The 23034-nt window shown below is 40.4% G+C and overlaps 1 protein-coding gene across 2 annotated transcripts in view; it reads left to right on the top strand.

The window, feature by feature from the left end:
* LOC149281823 (disabled homolog 2-interacting protein-like) overlaps nucleotides 1-23034 on the top strand; it is a 147363-nt gene that overhangs the window by 8671 nt on the left and 115658 nt on the right. For both annotated transcript variants that reach the window (XM_089498933.1, XM_089498934.1), the window contains exon 2: nucleotides 21090-21208. In XM_089498933.1, the coding sequence (XP_089355059.1) occupies nucleotides 21090-21208 (119 nt within the window). The remainder of the gene's footprint in view (nucleotides 1-21089; nucleotides 21209-23034) is intronic.

Genomic DNA, 23034 nt, shown 5'->3' with positions numbered 1-23034 from the left:
AGGATCACGGGATACTTTAAAACATATTTTATTTGGTATGTAGGAGAATGTGGTTGTGTTACAGAGGGTTTCACCCAAAGACTCCAGGAGAAGTGCCGCTTCTCTGGGTCTCTGGGTCGCCACCAGAAAACTCTGGGCCGTGGGAGCAGTGCCCCACTCCCTGCCCATTTCCCAGTCCAACAACTGTGTGTCCCTCAACATCAGCGGGAACTCTCACCGACACCAGTGAGACCACCCGCCGGCATTAGTGAGACCGCCAACTGACACCAGCGGGACCTTCTGCCCACATCCTGTAAGGGAGGGCTCCCAGATATGCTCATGTCTACGCTTTATGGAACAAATTGCTTATGTTCCATAAAGCAGTGAGGAAGTTAAGTTTGGGAGACCAATGTGACTGCCAGATAGCACGTGACAGCCTTCAATGGTGAACCTCAGCAGTGCCGTATTTTCCTTCGGCGCTGTCCTACACCTAACCCAGGGCAGCACTGTCTACCACCCCCTCGGTGACTGTGTTCTTTCCAGTGGGTATTGGGATATGACATCATATCCCAGCACAAAACTATGGAGGACCGTGTCGACTCAGCACAACCTTCCATAGTGTTGACGGCCAAGGTGCTTTACATGGAGCCTGATCGCCCAATAAGAAATTCAGTAATTTAGGTGTTCTTTGGTCGTTCTGTAAATTTATTGATGTAAGTGACCTGAATAATATATTATTTTATAGTTACAAAAATATGAAGTATGAATTCTAACAACATTGGAGTGGCCCTCTTTGTCTTATGCTAAATATCATTCCTCTGTCCAATCTTTTTAATATTTCTCTACGTTGGCAGCCTTACTCTGCTACCAATCTATTCTGGAAACTGGTTTATTATAAAGGACTTTTTTTTTTTTTAATGGCACGTCTGGATTTATCATTTTTTATTTCCTTTGAGGTCCCAGGGGCTCTTTTATATGTGCTGCTGTTCACCCGGGCGTACAAGTGAAAGAATATTATGACGTGCCGAATAATTATCATATAAAACCTGACAATTCATTCTATCATCACGTTTTAACTTTGTATAATATATGAGATTCTGACATGGAAAAGTGAACTCATTTCTAACTCCACTTTGAGAAAAAAAGCAATAACAGTTTAAGGCTTATTTTCTTTGATGTATGCATTTTACAGGAGTAGTGGACACCTTCTGAAGATGTCTAAGATTCTAACACGTCAGTATATTTCGCAATTTGGAAGTTTTATTTGATTCCTCAACTGAAAAAGGGAAATTTCAGTAAGATGGAAAAAAAAAAAAGTGCATTGCCAAGCTTGCCGGGGATGATGCAAATGGCCAAACCAGGACACAGTAAGGGCCCAGGGTGTCTTGGCAGTCTGTAGGTATGACCCTCAAGCTCCTAGGCAAGTGCTACAACCTCATTGGGATTGTCTTCGTCTGGATACACGGCAGGAAGCCACTTATGGATTCCAGGATTTCAGGAATACTTCTTAAAATGTTAGTACTTTACTTCTTTGTGGATAAAACGTGACTAATTCCTGTTGGATTGGGGGATGAGTTGTAATCAGTGTCCTTCTGGGGATAGTCGAGTCTAGAGGGCCTCGCTAAGTAGGTAAAAATGAGTAGATCCAAATTTCCATAATGTAATCAGAGGTCCACCACATAGGAAGATGGGTGCCATGTTCTCCACGCCTCAAATAGGACTTCTGGGGCAGGTTTAGCTATTCCATGCAATTTTGTACAGGAATGTCGGTTCGGCATTGAGAAAAACCTGATTTTATCTCATTTTGTTCCAATAAACTCCCTTTATCTGCAGACCTGGAGTCGCCGTTGCTGTCAGTCATGTGATATTTTGGGTGACTTTCCCGGCTCAAGCACCACACTGAGCTGATGCTTTATGGCAATGCTAATGAAGTCCGTTCCTCCATAGACTTTCACTAGTCAGAGTCTCCAGCTGGATGATTAAGACTGAGACATTCTATTGTTTTCCAAAAGGCAGTATGATAAGGAGTCGAGTGTTTAGTAGATCGGGGTCAGGTAACAGAGCGAGAATCATACAAACGGCTGATATGTAGCTGCCTCAAAGCATTGGGGCAAAAAAGAAAACCGAGCAATATTTAAAAAAATGTATTTGGATATGAGGAATAAAAAAAAAAGTGCATGTCTCCTTTGAGTTCACACCTCTATCTGCCTGCTAAGCTATTATCCTGTGCTATGTTATAAAGTCCAGTAATGAAATAAGGTTAAAATCATACATTTTGTGCATTACATGGGGCCTCTTTCACAACAGCCTTTTTTTTTTTGTTGGAGAATTTCAAATTTACTAGAAGAGTAATAAATTGATAGACATAGAGATCCTCCGGCCTGCGCTCATTAGAAACGCGTAACATCTCGCTGAAATAAATAAGCATGATTTTGCACACTCTGCAGTATATTAGACAAGGGACTAGGAAAATTAGCTTTTTATACAGAGATGTGTAGTCAACGTAACAATAATCGTAATTATTTTTTTATGGTGTTTTCCTCCCATCGGAAGTTCAGGCTCTTCGCAGTTAGAACCGAGGCAAATGTCTAAAAACAGAACAACAACAACAAAAAAAATCTAAATTACAAATATATGGGAATAACTGAATATTCAGCAAAACAAGATACTAAAGGGAGCAATGGTGATTTTAGGGAGGCGACGCGTTGGTCGAACGCAAACCTGTTTCTGCGCAAAGACGTGTTTTTTTTTATACTCGCAAGCAAAATTATGCCTAACTTTGAAATTTGAAAGTTATTTCTTTTCTTTTTTTTTCTAGCAGGCAGGGGAAGCAGTGGTGAAAATTTAACCAAAATAGTCTTTCTTTTCTATAAATATCTTCTAATTCAAACATCAGCCCTCTGATATATTATATAGACATATTATATATCTATCTATATAATATAAACATATATTAATGGCTACAGGAGATGTCTTGGTGTACAAATGTTCATTAAATCTAGATTGTAAGCTCAATTGAGCAGGTACCTTTTGTTCCTGTAAGTCCTAATTGTTATGTAATGCACTGTTATGTATTGTTTAACTATTGTACAGCGCTGCGGAATATGACGGTGCCATATTAATAAATAAATAATGGATGATGGATTCCAGTCCCTTTTCATCTGGCCCACTAGGCCAGGATACAATACTGGGTATGAGGGTATCGCAGGGTTCTACAGCCCTAAAAGCCTCAATAATGTGTCTAGAAACAGCAGGAAATGGCTTTATAAACCCCATTATTCTTCTTGGTTATGCAAATAGCTACCAACAGACCACAAAATCAAATAAGAAGTCTTGGTAGAGCCCCCCCCCAAGCTATGCCTCTAACTACACCCCCTAAAACCAAAGTGCCCCATTCTTTCGCATTCCAAATAACGGCCATTTTGAACATGGTGGCTGACATGTCTTTTAGAACTCTGGATTTGCCTTTTCAAAGTTTAGAAAATGATAAGCCAACAATTCATTTCTCAAACATGCTTTCCAGTCGGCCGCGAGAGCGACGGGTTTATCTCATCAGCGTAGTCTTTAAGCCTCGGACATTTATCACGGGCAAGGCTTGTAGCGCACTGTCGAGTCTGGCTTTTATTATTATTATTTTTTTAATATAACCCATAAAACTCAAGGTTCTTTTGAATTTTCGGCCGCGGTTATTAGAAAGGCCGGCCGGATTCATTAATGGCCAGGAGGAGAAGTCATTCTCTATTCAATCATTTTAGAAAGGTGGTTCCTGGTGTGATCGTGGGATTTTCGGACGCTTGACAAAATTTGGGGGGGATTTCACCTTGATTAAAGTGTCCAAATTTTTAAAAAATGAAATTCAGGAAGACTTTTTAAAAAAAGGATCAGGAAGGAGACATTATATTGGGTGGAATAAAAAAGAAACGTAGCCACCCGTGATATGTGTACATCTGAAAAATTAACCCCTTAATGACAAAGCCCTCAAAATGCATTGTTTTCAATGGGTTTAGGGACCGCCCATTGTCCTTAAGGGGTTAATATTAAAAGACACCCATCACAGGGGGCAAGAAAAGCAAAAATCATTTATAGCTCAAGCCTGGACTGGCCATCTGGCACGGTGTGCATATGCCGGGTGGGCCACTGGCCACCAGCACCTAACCCCCCCCCCATACTACAACAAGCAGCTGGATATACCCGCTCACAGCATAAAAACATCCAGTGGCCACTGGCCTTAAAGTGCCAGAGCCGCCTCGTGCTGCTATACCTTAAATGAACATTTTAAGTAAGACTTTTAAACATGACCTCTGTTTTTTTCCCCCAGAATGCGCTGGGCCCCAATTCCTGATTGGCTGTTTATTCTCAAATCATTTCAAATCTCTTAATTTTTTCAGCGCATTAGGAAACAACTGGTACGTAAAAACTGGTACCAAAAACATCTAAAATACTTTTTATAAATATCTAAAGTATATTAAAATATATATTTAATATATATATTAAAATCCTAATTTTTAAGAGTTTTTTTTGTGTCTTTGGCAACAACCTACAAGTGCCCGTTTTATTTTTGCCACGTGGCAATCAAGTATTTTTTTTATTGGATTAAATAATTATTTCTGTTAAAAGTGTGGGAATACTAGAAATGACAATTCTAACGCTGCATTTAGTTAATCATTTTTTTTATGTTAGTTAGTTTTAATAATAGTTGTTATTTGCAATTTCTGCCCCCAGTATATTTACCTTGTTTTAAAGGTATTTATTTACCCTCTTCAAAAAAATAATTTAATTTGAAAGCTTTGCCTCCTCCGTCATTCCATGCGAATTTTCTGATGTTGTCGGCCTTTTTTTTTTTTTTCTGAAAACACAAGCAAAATTTCCCCGCGCTGATTGCTCTATACAATTTCAGAACGTAACAAAAGTAATTGTCCCCGCAGCATACTGTTAATTTTAGATTCCATCATTTCTGCTTGTTACGGGTTCATTTGGTTTCCAGAAATTCTTCCGACCGTGCAAAATCGTGAAACCCAAATTAAGGTGCAGCGGGTGAGAAATGATTTCGGACCATGCAGAAATTCAATTTAACCATTTTGCCTGTACCGACGAGCACGGCTTGTTGTTCAAACATCAGATTTCGGGGTTTTTTTTGGACAGTTCGGTGAATATCACGACGTTTAACCCCTTAAGGACAATGGGTGGTCCCTAAACCCATTGAAAACAATGCATTTTGAGCCGGTACATGTAAGGGCTTTGTCATTAAGGGGTTCATTGTCAATCAGAACCTTTTAGTGCGTATGTACAAAGCTCCGTCGATAACAGTCAATTTCAGCTTGTTAGGCTTGAAAATAAATTAATGTTCCGAAAGTGAGTGGCTACAGAGAATGTATCCTCGTTAAAGGGACACTCCACTTTAACCACTTAATGACAAAGCCCGTACATGTACGGGCTCAAAATGCATTGCTTTCAATGGGTTTAGGTACTGCCCATTGTCCTTAAGGGGTTAATAGATATAATAACTGAGATTTCCTTTAAGGTTTTCCCCTTGCAAATGCATGGGAAGCTTCGGCATAATCGCCCCATATGAATTTGCCCAAAGCCAAAACCCCTATTTTTCATGCAGGGGACATCTTCCAGCTCGGAGAATGTGGCTTTGGGGGGGAGGGGGATCTAGTGAGACCCCTTGTGTGTAAGCGAAGAAAGCCCTTCTGTTGCAATGACTCTCTTGCCACTGATTGGCTGCTTCAAGCAGCCAATCAGGGAGAATTGTTGGACCGTTGAAAAAGCATGGTGCTTCAGCTCTGGAGCTGCAGCTTCTGTCTAAGGTCAGCTAGTTAAATAAAAAAAAATATAAAAACAGCACAAAACTTTTGTAGTCATTCATTTTGATATTCTATATTATAGCTATTCTTACGTCATGGAATAGGTTTTTCGGGGGGTGGAATAAACAGCCCAAATTGAAACAATTTGGTCGTTTTACCTTAAAGAACCCTGCTTTGCGAGCGGACAGAAACCCGCTACAACACACATTTGAAAAAGTAAGCAAATGCGCCTCGGAAATGATCGAGATTAGTCTCATAATAATAAGCCCTCTCGAAATGAATTCTCGGCAGGGAGCGGGAGCTTCCGGTACTTGATGTGTCGTGTTTGACTTTGAGGCTCTTTCATAAAATACATCCATAATAGAACCCGTTCGTCTTCGTAAAAAGCAGGACTTGGTTGGTGTTCACGGTTCAGCGGTAACACCCGGATCCCGTATATACTTTCCCTCACTACGCTATAAATTGTTTGTCGGATCCTTGGTGAAATTGCTCTTGTAGTCGTCAAGCAGGGCAGATTTAATTTACAGGGGATACCAAGAGGCCAAGTCATTATTGTGCCGTAGAAGAAAAAAAAAAATATTCTAAAGTGTCAGATTTATACGAAACTGAATAATTTTCTTCTGTCTGGGGATTATCCCTTTTAATCTAAAAAGTGCTTTTTTTCTCTGCCGAGCAGCACTTTAAACAAATCATACTTCCAAGTGAAATCTATGGCTCTCTGCCGTCACGTAACATAACGATGACTAGTCGGAAAGTTACCGGATTTATAGCGGGATGGACCCCTCGACACATTTCTGCGGCTGGCTTGGTCATCTTTGGTCTATTTGGCACAGGTTTTTTGGGGGGCGGGAGGAGTTTTAATGTAATATGTTTTAAAAAGGATAAAAAAAAAAATGTTTAGTTCCAGAAAATGTTATTTTGTGTGATTCAGAATAGTTAGGACCCCCTGAGGGGTTGCTTGAATATTATTGCATGTAGGTATTGCAAAGAAGCCCTTTTCTCCCTCATTAAAACAAGACAAGCGGTCAAACTATATTACAGAACTGTGGTACCTTCAACAAACCCATCCCCCATACCTTTCAAGCTAAACAGCTCAACCCTGAATTCAACAATTCTTACCCTCTGTGGCATATTTATCTTCAATGCACCCAGGGCTGTGCCACCAGCCACTGCCAGAGCACCACCATTCAGGCTCCGGCTACCCAAAGCACTCCCTTTTCAAGATGCGGGTCAGCGGTCCCACTGACGGATCAGTCTGCTGATCTCAGGGGGCGGTCCGCTAATGTCATTTAGTGGTCCCACTGAAAGCCGCCAAGTTTTTGGAGGCGAAGTGGGTTGGGAGAGGACTGTTCTCGCAAGTTTCTTCATGGTGACTCGAAGACTCAGGAAAGCAGCACTGTGGGCAAAACCTGAAGAGAGTTCCCAGGTATGAGTATCATATCCCGGCTTTTTTATGGACGTGCAGCATTGGGAGGAACTGAACTATGGAGGCTGTGCTAACTCTGCATGTTCCTCCATAGTGTGAATGGCCCGGTTGGAGAGATCTGTGATTTCCCTTTTAACCAGCCAGTAGAGCAGTTGCCACCAAGAGGGCAATCTGGCTCCTTGATATGTCACCCCCTTGACCTGCCGCCCCTAGACCTAGGCCAACCAGAATACACGACTGGTTAACCCACTTCTTGTTGCCCATCTTTCTAGGCGGCTCATTGTTGGAAGTCTATGCCTTCTCCTATAGCCCAGAAGCCTTTCCTCACTATGTAATGTCTCTGTGCACACTGCTTGATGTTAAATACCAGGATATGACATTGTACTTCTACATTTCCATTTTGGAGGGTATAGAATCTGGAGGTGAAGACACCGACCGCATGTTCCTTTGAAGACCATGGCTCAGTCTAGTTCTTCTGGTCCTCCTAACTGACCGCCTGTGGGACATGGGCAGTCGCAAGAACCCTCATGGCCACCTTGTGTCAATGGCACCTACACTGTCACCTAGGGTGCCTAATGGGTACACTTAGTGCCGAGTTTAGTGCGAAACGCGTTAGGTGATTTTCATCATCTCTCCTTTTCAGGCTGTGTAACCCTGCTGCTACATATCAATGTTGTGGAACATTGACAATAAATAAGCAATTATTATACATCATGGAGTTTGAATCTTTTTTGGTTCCTGCGGAGGTCTCCCGCTTCCTGCTGTTCATGCCGTGTGTTGCCCAGTAGTCCAGCTTTGCCCTCTAAATCCTTGTTAGAGCAAAATATTTTCCTCCTTCTCGTGGCAGAACCGGGACTTGCACCCATATGGCCTTCTCCACTCTTTTTGTCTTTTCTCCTAATCCAAAATCTTTCCGCACGTTTTCAGAGAGATGAGACACGCTCTCTGGCATTATTCCGTAGGATTGTCTAACGACACGTCTTAAGTCTTGCATCACAGGTTTTGGAGACCGAGAAGTATAAACATGTAATTTAAAATATATCACGCTGAAAAATTACTGAGCCGTACCGGAGGCGAACATTCCGCCGCCATGGTTAAATCATTATCTCTTTATTCTCAATTTCCCTTGTGCATCCTGCCTTGGTCCAGATACTCTTTCTTTCTTCTTTTTTTTTTTTTACTTTGCTTAAACTAAAATCACTAAGTGGAAGATAATTACCGGTAATTGTTAGCCGAAGCAGGACGTGCTGTTTTATACACAGGGAACAAGTCCAATATCTAGAATCAGTCCCAAAAGCAGGCAAACTTGACAAGAGGGCATCTTTCCAACTCACTTCTCCTACTAGCCATTAGTCGGATTCTGGTGTGAAGTTTGACTTGGAGGACTATGCCGGTGGGATATATAATCACATATCATTTTCCTAAGACGTGGAACCTATTCACGTCCTGTGACCGTGGTACCCTGCCAACTCTCCGTGGTTTATCGTCTCTTTAAAGTAAATAATAATCTTTTCCAAGGTCACGTAATTCTGCCAGCGTGTTTGCCGTGCCGTGTTTGTGCCAGCCGCTCATCCGTGGTGATACAATCACAGTTCCTACACCTTCCTGCATAATATTCTTCCGATAGAAGAGCTTCGACAACAGGATTATCTGTGTAACAAGGGAGAGAGAGAGAGAGAGAAAAAAAACAAGTGTGTTATTTTGATTTGAAGAAAGTTTTTAAGAAATTACATTTGAGGACATTTTTCAAGAAATTTAATTGGAGGAAAATTTTCAAGAAATTTAATTTCAAGAAATTTAATTTCAATAAAGTTTTGAATAAACTGCGCCAGGAACAAAAGAAGGAATGATAAGCTTACATTGTTACTTTCTAAATGAACTGACCCTGAAATATTAACCCTTTAATAGCCCATTGTGAAGATTCTATGTAGTGACCTAAATGGCTCTGATACCGGTCCTCATGCAAAAATCACCTGTGTTCAAGCAGAGATATCAACCATAAGTTGATCGGTGTAGTGTAAAATATAAAGGAATCCGCTCCATACGGTGAGACCCTGAGAATCTGCCCCTTTACCCTGAGATTGGGGCAAAATCTCTGAGATTTGGGGGTGAAACCCTGAGAGTTCCCCCAGGTATGTTAATAAATACAAATACGGCGTGGGTTCCCCTTTAGTTCTAGGGGCCCGGTTTTGGCTTGACCCCCAAGACTATATGCCAGTATGTGCATGAACCATGCCCTTCTGAAAAAGCCGTGGTCAAACCAATAATCCCCTTAATTTGTAAACAGGGATGCGATGTGTTCTGCGGTTATCCTGGATTATACCGCAGTGTCTTTAAAATATTACATCGTAGGACAATCTTTTTTTTTTGCTCTAATACGTGGTTTTTACGATTGCATCTAAAACTGACAGGCTGTATTCCTGCATGTAAACCTGTCTTTTTTTGTAAATAAAATGGTTAGATTACTAGGAATCTTCCCCATAACGGAATTCGCTGCCTTCCCGAGTACCATTCATCAGAGCTTTTATATTCTCTTTATCGGTGCTCTATAATAAGTCAGTATCAGCTTTAATGCCCTCAAATCCATCCATATTTTTTTATCTTATTTTCGTTTGGACAGCGCTGCGGAATATGATGGTGCCATATAAATCAACAAATAATAACAACTGTTTATCGTGTTACCTGCAGAAGTGGACGCATCATCTTCGCCAACACACAATGTAGATATCAGTATAGGATCTTCGGGACCAGAAGCTGAGATTCCAAATGATCTTAATAAACACATTAATGTTATCTGAAAAGATCATGTGATTGATTAATCCTAATAAAATTATTACAGAGGGACTGAAAATAATTGGGATCCAAGGGGCCAAAGGTAGGCGCAGCCAGCGGCTCCGTGCCCTCTATACATACCCAAAAATGTATCTTTCCCACCGGATTAAAAGGGTTTATTAAAGAAAAACATGTAGTATTTTACTAAGATAATTTGTATCTACTTAGGGGCATGATCAGTGATGTAGGTTTGGGGTCACTGCCCCAGGTCTGACCCAGGGTAGCTCCTCCACCACCATGACCTACGTCTAGCATGGACTGGAGAATATGGCATGGATGATCTTGTGGCTGGAAGACAGCTCTGTCGTGTAAAAAGACTGGTTACAAAAAAGATCTCCGATCTCCCCAACCAGCCCACCAGGCAATATACTGGTGAACTACCCCTTCTAATGCCCCCTTGGACCTTCAGCCCTGGAGTCAATGATGTTTAACGATCATTGGTCTCTCAAACGTTCTTTGAACTCAAGTAGCTTCCACTTTGTTTGGTTGAGCACCAGTTGGGATTCCTTGGCGGATCCCAGATGGGTTTTTCGTAAGAAGATCTCGAAAGATATCCTGGATTCCTCCCCAAAAAACTCAACAGATGATTTCTCATCTCCTTTGACTGCCTAGGCAACCATCATTAAGACATGATAGTAAATAATCACCAAGTGATTGGTAAAAGTCTCATAAGTACGTCTACATATTTCCTTAAAAAAATGGCGGAGAACTATACGTTACGAGAACTATACGTTACGAGAACTATACGTTACACGCTCTCCTTACCTACTCCTTACAAACCGTAGCAAAAATAATGTAAGATCACCTGTTATATGACAGCCAGGTGAAGGCTTCACATTATATTATTTTTCTCCTTGGCTTATATAGCAAGTCGTTTCCTTCGCCTAAGAGAAGAAGACTTGATAGGTGCCAAGAGCCTGCATTCAGACAAGTAACAATTACACGGCTTCTCTCATTCTATCTGGGATCGAGCGGGAGGCTGGGATTTACTGGTAACGCTAGGAGAACGGATTTCTTAACTTACAGCGCCTATTTTTATTTCACTAGCCGCATTTTATATTAAAAAAAAAAATAGATTTTTGGTTAGAGGTGGCAAAGTTTTGATGAATCTCCTAACCCCGCTAAATCTATGCTATGATTTTGGAACTTATTTTTAAAGATCAAATTTTATTTTTATGCAAAGTTGTACGTGGCCGTCCGATTGACAGCTGTTGGGCCGCAGACGCTGGCTTATGATGTCATTGCATGTCTCAGCCTGATGTCATTGCAGGTCTCAGCCAATCAGAGACCGAATGCCCAACCAGTAACTCACAAATGGTAGAGGGGATCCAGTTGAGATCCCTACTATAAATCTAGTTTAAAATTGAGCCTCATGGGAGTCAGGAGGGAGCCGAGCCATATCGGGGTGGGGATGGGAGGGTTGGCTGTTTATGGGACAAACTAGCCCCCGAAATATATGAAAGTGATGGAAGAAGAGTTACCCCAGAGGCAATAATCAGACGTGATTATTATCTGACGTGCCAAATGTTCTCGGCTCCAGTACAGAAGACCCCCTTTGTCAATATATATATGAAATTAGGAGGACATAATTAGGTTCCGTTCATATGTTATGCGCACCGTTTAGATGACAAAGTCCCCTTAAGACCTAATCTCTTAGGATTCAAGGCTTTTATAAAGAGCAGTGTTGCTAGGCAACACCTTCACCTTGTCAGATACTGCATTTCTTTAGTGTGGCATGTGACATCATCAAATACCTTTCATTTGTAGACTACAAACCATTCGAGCCTTTAACTCAAAGAAGGAAATGAAATGGCCACCCTCCCCCATCTCTATTTATATCCCAAATCCTGCATTTTATAGTTTTATACACCAAATAAACCCATGTTTTTGTTTGTTTTTTAATCAAAACAACCAATATATATATATTAGAAACGCACATGATGTGCTTAGCACAAGAGCAGTCATCTTAACTTCCTGTTCTCAGGATTATTCCTCCCCAATTAGTTATCCCTCCCTTGTTGCTAAGTTGCTGATTGCTGTCGATTGGCCCAGGCAGCCTTTGTAAGGTTGGGGGGAGGAGAAGGGATAAAAAAATTGTGATCGTTTTTCTACATTGGATCAAAAATTCCCCTCAAATGCTTTTGTTTTCCTACTTTTGAGAAAATAAAATAAACAAAAAAAAGGAACTTTCGTTTTTGCCTAAAATAGAATTTTGCTCGGGATAGACACTCGCCTCCTGAATCTAAGACGAGACCAACGACTGATTAAGGTTTGAGTCTTTACAGCAGGAGAAACGGGCAGACTAGACTGGGGCCGAATGGGGGCCGATCTGCCGGCAGGTCCTATGTTTCTCTGTATGACTTCATTGCTTATCCACACACAGCACTAATAACGCGGACGCCTCGACCGGGCAAAATGCCGCTCCTTTTATCAGTTTTGAACCTGATCGCGTCAGGCAGAGATAACGCAAGTTCTTGGCTCAGAATCAAAAGATCAAATAACAAATTATTTTGCCATTTAAAAAAAAAAAAGGATTTATTTTCCTCTCTGCCAAAAGCCTCGGGGATGCGGTTCCACCAACTGTAAAGATTTTATTTCTTCCTTTAAACATAATTTTCACTATTACATGTCAGAGCTAAAAAAATAATTATAAACTAAAAAACAATATGTGATAGGGCTTCTCAAACTCTGTTTGGTGCATAATGAAGTATAATATATAATTCATAGAATACAATTATAAAGATTCATTATCCTTTTTTAAACATTTTCATTTTAAATTTGTATAGCATTCCAAACATCAAATAATTAGTTTTATATTTAACTGTGAATACAGATTTTGTTTTAAAAAAAATGGAAAATAAAATATTTCACTTTTTATATATTTACTTTTTTTTCAAAATGTAGATTTTAATTAACTAAATATCAGATCAAATATAAGTTTTCAAAAATATTAATTTTTCTATAGCGTTTTTTTTTTTTGCCCCGGTATCTGAGCCTCAATCTACTAGACAAACACCCCGAATACGTATCATACAGCCTGGGTTGAAACAATAGAATGGCTCAGTCTTAATCACTCAGTCTGGCTCTCTGACTAGTGAAAGCCTATGGAGGAGCAGAGTTTATTGGCATTCCCATGAAGAATCAGTTCAATTAAACCTCAAAAAAAATGAAAACAATATATTTAACATCAGTCCATGTTTTAGGGTCTTTTTGGGTCTTTTTTCCTTTGATCTTTGACCTTCATCTTCATTCTAATGACCAGGAACAACATCGTTACAACTAACCCTTCATCACACAACACGGTGACCATTTGAAAGCCATTTCCAATTAAAATCTTCTGGTCTAAAGACTATCTCGGTGTTATCTTTCAAATAAATGTACACGGTAACAATATATAGTAATGAGAATTGATAAGCATTTAAGTGGAACGGCCACCCTGCAGCGACGGTAGACTAGATGGGCCGAATAGTTCTCATTTGCCGTCAAATTCTATTTTTCTGTGTCTCTAGAGCTGTTTCATCGAATAGGTCTGGATTCATGGGGGACATTTTTTTTTATCCTCTGAGATGAATGGCAGATGAATTGACTGATGTGGCTTTTTGGGGTATGACACGCTAGTCCCAAGTCGGATTTTTAGCTCAAGAACCCTAAGACACAGGCTCTGTTTTATGGTTCTGTTTCTCAGGCGGATTTCCGCTATAGTCTTTCCCACACACGGAAAGCGATTGTATATATCCATGTTCTTTATTTACATGTAGAAAAAGTGTAGAAATAAAAATAGTTACCCTTTAGAGCAGAGGTGTAACAATCACGGTCCCAGGGGTCCGCCACTCACAACCATTTCTTGAAAGCTGCCTGGATGGAGGGAGAGAGGGGCACGGGCAAGATGTTTGGGGGGCTAGGACGGCACAGGAAAGCTGCTTGGGGGCAAAGATGGCACAGACAATCTGTTTGGGGGCTAAAACGGCACAGAGAAGCTATTTGGGGACAAAGTTGGCACTGAAAAACTATTCGAGGACAAAGTTGGCACTGTGGGACACGTGGCTTGGAGAATTGCACCAGGACTTGTGGTTTCTAGTTATGCCCCAATTTAAAGGGACAGTATTAGTATTCATGACGTGAGGATGAACCATATTTGTGTATTTTTTTAGACAATTTTAATATAACAGTTGAGGTTTTGAGTGGGTTGGACCATTTCTCAACTTTGTACCTCATGAAATCATAGAAATCTTAAATTTAAAAAAGAAATGAAATTTATACGGGTCACTTAGAGCTTTCTTTGTTCCAAAATAAGGTAATATAATCCCGATGCAAGAAAAGTTCATTTGTTTTTCAGTTTTTGTTACAAGGATGTATAAAATAAGCTCTTTTCTGATTCCAACATTCCTCCGACGTTCTTCCAGGGTGCTAGGATACGCTATATTGTCCCGGTATCTACTGCTTGGAATTCCAGGACCCAAATATTTACACTCTGAACCATTAGTTTGTGTTTATAGAAGCCATTCTGGGGCAAAGTTCTAACCGTGCACCAATTACCATGGAAACCGGTGGGATGTCCCTGTTCGTGTATTCTGGGCATCTTGCTTAAATTAGATATGAAATAAAAGGCTAGTCCAATTGTCATCAGGCCCAGGTCTGTCCACTGGAGGAGCAGAAGCCCTGCCACAGGATATAACCCAACAGGGACCTTGTGCAGGGCAACCCTTTTGCCCGTAAGGCTTGATCAAGGTCGTGAGGATAGGATGGACTTTAGAGACTAAGGCATGGCGATAATCAACTCTGAGTCCATGAAACTTAAGAATTAATGACTCTTACTTCGCTGAGAGTGTGGTAGATCAATGGAGCAGCCTCCCAGCAGAGGTGGTAGAGGGTAATACAGTGAGGGTATTAAACATGCATGGGATAGACATACGGCTCCTGAATCTAAGACGAGACCAACGACTGATTAAGGTTTGAATCTTTACAGCAGGAGAAACGGGCGCCTAGACGGGGGCCGAATGGGGCCGATCTGCCGGCAGATTCTTTGTACCTATGAATATTATAATATTCTGCAGAATACACAACATTGATTTACTATTAAAAGACCTTTAACCTTTCCAGTTAATTACAATCCATAATTTATTGTTTTGATGATTGAAATAGATTTCTCAGAGATATAAATGTGATATTGGAGTGCACGGGATGTATAAATAATGGGCTGAGATTTCATTGTATCCTCAGTCAGGGAAATATTTTGTCAAAATCATTCTCTTACCGAATTGGAAGCGGAAAAAAAAAACACACTCTGCGTGTGTTTACTGCTTGTCGATGACAAGTATCTTTTCAATTATTCATAACTACCCAACATGAGTGCAATTTATAGCTGATTTCCCGTTACATCAGAAATGTTTTACATGCAGAACCGCGCGGCTCGGTGTGACTTTAAGGAATTCAACATAAAAGGGGCCAGTGCCACAACCAAAATGGCTGACATTGGCCAGCCAGTAGCCCGTTGTTACTAAAGTCTTAGTCTAAACGCTTAGACACGGAGATGTGTTCTGGCCTAGGCCAACTAGACCTAAGACGGCAGGTCCAGGGTACGGTAACCCCCCTGCCACAAAACCAAGGGGGGCAGATTGCCTTCTTGGGATATCTGACCCTCCACTGCTCAGCTGGTCAATGGGCCAGTTTCTAATCTACCAAACTGGCCCATTTATAGTGGGTCAGGTCTATGGTAGTGCTCAAGGCCAATACGCCGCAGCTTAGACAGTATAAAAATGAAATTCAGATTAGTTTGGCCAGTCCCTCTTTTGGGCCCCTCTTTCCTCCCCCCATGCCCCTCATTCATCCCCTGATGCCCCTCTTTTCTAGGAGGTCAGAATGTTTGCTGGGTATGAGGGTATCCTGGGGTCTACAGCCCTAAAAGCCCCGATAATGTGTATAGAAACAGCAGGAAATGACTTTATACATTAAACGGGGTAAATAAACCCCATTATTATTCTTGTAAATGCCCCACTCAGTTACACCAATAGCTACCAACAGGCCACTAAACTACATAAAAAAGTCTTATCCGCAGACATGCCTCTTACTACACCCATAAATCAAAAGTGCCCCTTTTGGGCAGTTTGAAATGTTGAGAGGTATGTTTACACACACATATATCCTGGTCGTCTTTTTTCAACACTTACGTTATTAAAGAAACACAATGAAACAGTTTGTTTTGTTATTTGTGCCAAAAGTACTAAGAATTTATGTAAAAAAATAGTGGATTACGGCTACAAAACCCTGTTTCTTTTACAACAGCGAGCCTTCTTAATCCGCTCTCGACTAAGGATTTGAGGGGAAAAAAAAAACCCCCAGTAACGTCTTCCCGAGTGTCTGCCGTCAAGTGGACACTTGTCTGTTGGGGACGAGAACGAAACAAACATTAGAAGCTGGGAGACAGCTCCGATTTATAAGAAAGAATGACCGCTCAATGCTATTGATTTCTAAGTCACAACCAAATTTGGTTTGATTTAAGACAATTGCCTTACACATCTCGGGTAAGCTGATCCGATCTCCCAAAGCAACCGTTTCAGCCGCTCAATATCTTTTAATTTTTTTTGTACACTTTTTATTCTTTTGTCTGTTGTTCTAGGCTATTTAGTGACAAACAGGTGGTTTTAAGCCATGGGTTTGGGCAAATTTCTATACTGTGTAGTTTCTTCATTCCGTTTAATCCTTGTCACTTTTTACAAGGTCCATGTCGTACTGTCAGGGTTTTTGCCCAGAGTCTCAAGGTTTTTGCCCCATTCTCAGGGTGAAGGGGTAGATTCTCGGGGTCACACAGTCTGGAGCCGACTCCTTCCTATTCTACCCACTGGGATCATATATAGAAACTCCCAGTTGGTGCTTTTGTTACCTGTATGTTATGTTGATATCCCTGCTTGAATGCAGGTGACTCAGTTTACTTTAAGGAGAAGTCAAGTTTTTCATGAGTATTTGGTTAACACATTTGGCGAGTCACTACCTTTCACAACGGGCTATTAAAGGGTTAAAAGTTCAAGAGTCTCAGGGTGCGTTCACTGATTATTCATATACCATGGGAGCAGTCCTCTCAGCAGCTAGATGATTATTTCTCTCCATTGGGTTATCTCTCCCTTAAGTCGCTGATTGTTCTTGATTGGTTCAGACAGCCTTTGCAAGGGTGAGGAATAGCAAGGGACAGAATTCTAGAAGAGGAAATCAATGAGATAATGCTGGCTCTGCCACAGGATGCCGCTGATCTCAGCTTCCACAAGGTGACCATTGGAACCAAGAATAAGAAGGACAATGGACACCAATGATTTCATTCTAGAACAATCCTCTGCCTCTTGGTTGAACTTTATACTATTTATTTTTGAGCCTAGCCTTTTGTGTTCACTACCTGTACGGCGCCATGAAAATATAGACAAATAAAGAAATTACAATTTATTTGTAATGAATAAAATGGTCTTTTGGTAAAAAAATTACTGTTTAGTATAATGGTGGTATTTGTGCCATTTTTTAAAAATTTTTTTATAACTTTAATTTATGAATATTGTTGTTATCTTTATTTTATTATTATTATTATTATTATTATTATTATATTTATTGCCAAATATTTATTATTGGACTCGCTGGCTCCTTGGTGCCTGAAATTGAACACATTAGATAAACATTATGCTTTATAGCGGTAGATACTTAAAGAGACATGAATTTTAATGTTCTCGTTACGTTGGACATTAGGCAATAAGAAAAAAGAAAATATTAACGGTTTGCTAGCAGACCGAGAAATACTGCCAGCAGTTATGTCTGGCATATTCTGTACAAATTTTGTGTTTCTTCGTGTTGATAACTAAATTACCTGTAATAAATACATCTTCGGGGCGGCCATTTTAATTATGCATAAACTTAAACAAAATGTGTTGAATGTTAACGGTATCAGGTGTGATGCATAATTAAGCTCGACATTTAAAAAAAACCAAATACACTTTTATTTGTAAACGGGACATTAAGTCTTCTCAACATGTTTAGAATCGGTGTACACAATCGCTTGGAATGTCTTCGAACTTTTCCAATTATTTTTATAAATACGTTTGACGCTTTAGTTTATTAACCCCTTAAGGACAATGAGCGGTCCCTAAACCCATTGAAAACAATGCATTTTGAGCCCGTACATGTACAGGCTTTGTCATTAAGGGGTTAAACCAATATAAGTATACTCTACGGTAGTAATCTAGAATTTAAAACACCATCCAGGACCTCATTGTGGGAGTCTGCCAGCTACAGCTAAGTTAATTTATTACCAAAATGCTATTATTGTTATTATTTTTTTTACAAAATTGGCGAGCCAGCCCGTATCATAGACATAACAGTGTTGGTTAAAACATCTCCTTCCCTTTCATGTTTAGGTACTCCAAGGGGAATTTTGGTATCTCGTACGTGAGTCCAGCTTTATAATTTTTGAGCAATTTATACCAGGGGAGAAATTTCTGTCGAAAGTGCAAGCCGGCCAAATGACCTGTGATGGCTATAGAGAAGTAGAAAATGGGCAGCATGTGGACATATATGGGCATAGTATGCTTGGGGGTGGGGCTTGGTCAAAACAAGGAGATGTTCTGATTAAAAACAAATGGTTAAAATTATACCAGGGGAGGAATGGTGACTTTCTGTTGAAGGCGCAAGCCGGCCAAATGACCTACGATGGCTATAGATAGGTAGAAAATGGGCAGGATGTGGCCATATATGGGCATAATATGCTTGGGGGTGGTGCTTGGTCAAAACAAGGAGATGTTCTGATTAAAAAAAAATGGTTAAAATTATACCAGGGGAGGAATGGTGACTTTCTGTTGAAGGCGCAAGCCGGCCAAATGACCTACGATGGCTATAGATAGGTAGAAAATGGGCAGGATGTGGCCATATATGGGCATAATATGCTTGGGGGTGGGGCTTGTTCTGTAAAAAAAAAATGGTTAAAATTCTACGGATCCTGTTTCTGGAATATATAAAGCTATCACATAAACATCGAAATAATAATCACTTTTAAATGATTAGGGGGAATTCATTATTTTAGGATAACACTTGTGTTTTTAAATAACAAAAGCCACTTAAAAAGAGTGACATGAACACTTTCAATGAATAATAGTAATAAAAGAAATCCGGGTGATTTATGCTCCACTTGAAATAGCGCCAACATTTTCCATTGCAGAAAGTCAAATTAGTCAAATTATTTATTTTTTAAACAAAAAGCAGAAAACTCCAATTGTTCAGATGAAATACAATAGCGGCAGCATAGGCTGCATATTATGCTAATTTAAATGACAGTAATGTATTTTGGGCATACTGCCCCTTAATTTGTTAGGATAGGGGTCACATTTTAGAAAATGGAACCGTGAACCTCTATATCAGCTGAGAAGTGGGATAAGAGCGCTTATTACATGTAATTAAAAGATAACCAGGTTAGATCTGCTCACAAGCTGGCGGTTTGTATTAATGTCCTTGTTAATTAGACCTTTCTCAACGCGGCCTATTGACGGCAGTGAGTGATGTTTATTGGTAATGGACTGCGTTGGCTCCTTCTCCAAAAGCCCTTTCAAGTACTGTCCATAGAACTACAAATATAGGGCTGGATAATTGCCCCATCGTCTATTGGAAGTCGAACATTGGATGCTGATGAAGCAGAAACCTATACAGTAAATCACCACGATTTAGAAAGAAACCACTAATTACTAGAAAAAAAAGAAATAATAATTATATCAGTCTTACTATGATAGATACCCAAAAGTGTCCCTGTTTAGTTTGGGCAGTCCCCCTATGGATCCCAAACTCCTCATGTCCCTTTTTTCCTCCCCTGATGTCCTTTTTTCCTCCCTGATGCCCCTCTTTCCTCCCCTGATTCCTCCCTTTTCTAGGAGGTCAGAATGTTTGCTGGGTATGAGGGGATCGCAGGGTTCTACAGCCCCAAAAGCCCCCATAATGTGTATAGAAACAGCAGGAAACGGCCCGTTATTCTTCTTAATGCCCATTATTCTTCTTAATGCCCCACTTAGTTACACAAATAGCTACCGACAGGCCCCAATCACAAAAAAAGTCTTGCACCAGCTCTCCCTGATTCAGATAATCGGGATGCTAGCCCACACAGCCGACAACCCTGGCATGACCCAGTTGTCGGGACTCTCCTGGCAGACTTGGGACTGTTAGCATGTATATATCAGAAACAATAACTTTTACGTATTTTCTGCTAAATAAATAATTAAAATACTGTATGGTTGAGCCTGTATATCACTATATTATGTCTGCCTCTCTGCTGCTCTTCAAAGTTTATTTTGTTTAATTTTTGTCTACATAAAAAAAAAAAAATAATAATAAAAAAGAAATAAAAATAAAAAACCCATTTACAGACCGGTATGGTTTTCCATTAAATCAATGTATATTTATGATGACAGAAGGACAGAGATATTCACATTTGGAATATTTTGTATAATGTAAATGTAGGGGTTTTTTTTATACATTGGGACACAAAATGAGATTTAATGGGATAAATATGAAATTTTTTAGTTTGCAGCAAAAAAGTGCAAGGTGAAAAATCGCTTATGAAAATGCAATATTAACACATAGGAGATGGTAAGATGTGATAAGCGTTTCCTTCCCCTGGCAAGTGTTGTTTTTTGTTTTTTTAAGTTCCCTTTTTTTAAATTTTATTTTATCGAATGTATCATTGCAATATATGAGCAAAAAAAAAAAACAAAAGAAAAATTAAACAAAAAAAAAAGAAAAATCAGAGTTTTTATCAACCTCTCTGAGAGTTGCAATACGCCGAGCTCGTCTGAAAGACGGTATTTTTTATGCGAGCGGATGGTTGCCATGGTAACAGAGGCTCGCTGGCCTCTCGGAGCAGATGTTGCACGGAATCCTTAGAGCTCTGCTGACAACAATGTGCGGCGTCCTCCCCTTTGGCTGCGAAGGCAGGTGACGGGAGAGAGGCGGCTCCGGCACCGTGGTGCTCGCGCGGAAAACGGAGACGGCTCGGGTTTGTTTAACGTTGGTGTTCTTGTCTCACCCCGCAGGGGTTTCTCAGCCGCCGACTCAAAGGCTCCATCAAAAGGACAAAGAGCCAGCCTAAGCTAGACAGGAACAGCAGTTTTCGGCACATAATACCTGGCTTCAGGAGCGTGGACAATGAAAGGTAAGAAGATGTGGGTCATTTAAGCAATAAAACTATCTATCTATCTATCTATCTATCTATCTATCTATCTATCCATCCATTTATCCATCTATCTATCCATCTTTCTATCTATCTATCTATCTATCCATCCATCAATCTATCTATCTATCTTCTATCCATGAACGTAGCCTCCTGGCATCCCGTTTAAATACTATGTATCATTCCATACATGCATGCGTGATAAACATATGTATCGCATCCCAACAATTAGTTGTAATTTAGATTCCAAATTCATGAATCCCCCCCCCCACCATACTCCCGGGGGGGGGGTAATAGATCGGTTTATGACCTCCTGTTACCCCGTGCTGGGCTGGTGTTGCGTCTCTCTCTGTTGCAACAATTGAGAAGCTTGTATAGTTTGGAGAACAAGCAGTGTTTTTTTTGGGGGGGGGGTTGTTACTCGGGGAGGCAGTCAGGGCCATCAGCATTTTGTACTGGAGTTTGGAAGAGAGAGTGTTGGGGGTAAAGGTGTGTTTGGGGTAAGTGAAGTCGGGGTGGGGGGTTATTTTATTGAAGTCAGGATGTGTTTAGTGGAAATAGGGGGAAAATCACATGAAATCGTGAGGGGTTTTGGAGAAGATTAAAATAAAAGCTGCAACACTGATTTGTGGCGCTTGATGGGTTAAAATTAAAATGACGGTTGTTTACGGTGGTCTTTAAGGTGCATATGGTGTAGATTACTGGGGCAACGGAGGATAACCTGTCAGTTGTTAGCTGGTAACAAACCCCATCACCCTTGGCCAAGAGTCCATATCGATAGGATAGTAGGCGTTGTGGTCCTAAATGACGCGCTTTGTCAACCAAGAATTGCTCTCCAGGGGACAACCGATGCTCAAACTTCATTAACTGTTTACTTCTTTCAGCAATGAAAGGGTGTAGACAGGAGTGGGTCAAAACACGAGAAACCCTGTGTTTATTCATCAATATCCGAAAGATATTATTCACAGAATAATTGGACTACGTTACCCATCATTCTCAGATTGCTATATTCATTACAAATATCTCTTGTTAATTGTAAAAATCTGAGATTATCCTAAAAGGATTATTTGGATCACTTCCTTTTCTGACAAGGACCGATGATCGTGGTGTTTCTATATGTCACCTAGTCTGCTAAACCCTTGTCCTGATTTAACCCCTTAAGGACAATGGGCGGTCCCTAAACCCATTGAAAACAATGAATTTTTGCTTTGTCATTAAGGGGTTAAAGTCCTGTGGCGGTGTTTGAACGCTGCTGGTAAAAGTTTTAGAGATGCCGTTACATCTAAAAAAAAAATTCACACAATATCTCTAATATTAACATTTGATTTATTCGTTTGGTAGGATGATGATATAGGGCTAAACCTATCTATTATCGCCGATGTTTTAATCCCACATTTCGTAGTCCTCTGTGATTGGGGCACGCTTGGCCCAGGTCACCGAGCAGTCCTGGTTATCTCGAAATGCAACTGGCCCCTCTGCTGATTTCCCATAAACATAAAAGAATATTAAGTGGAATCTGAGATTTACCCAAATCTCACATTTTTCAGTTCAGTACACTGAGTGATCTCGTACGTACTGTTTACACGTAGGAGCAGTCGCCTTAACTTCCTGTTCTCGGGATCTGCATGATTCCTCCCCATCACCCATTAAAGTATTTCTCCCCTATTATTAAATCGCTGGTGGTTGTTGCTTCTATACTCTTAATAACCTATGTAACAGTGGGCACGGATTAAAATACACCATATGTATATATTAGAAGCCCACCTTATCTACAATAGGAGCAGTCGCCTCAACTTCCTGTTTCATGT

This window comes from Sceloporus occidentalis, unplaced genomic scaffold (genome assembly GCF_023333645.1).
Source record: "Sceloporus occidentalis isolate IW3139 unplaced genomic scaffold, rSceOcc1.0.p SCAF_127, whole genome shotgun sequence".
In the NCBI taxonomy this organism is placed as follows: domain Eukaryota; kingdom Metazoa; phylum Chordata; class Lepidosauria; order Squamata; family Phrynosomatidae; genus Sceloporus; species Sceloporus occidentalis.
The sequence above is the reverse complement of the archived record's forward strand: the minus strand, read 5'-3'. Positions and strand labels throughout refer to the sequence as shown.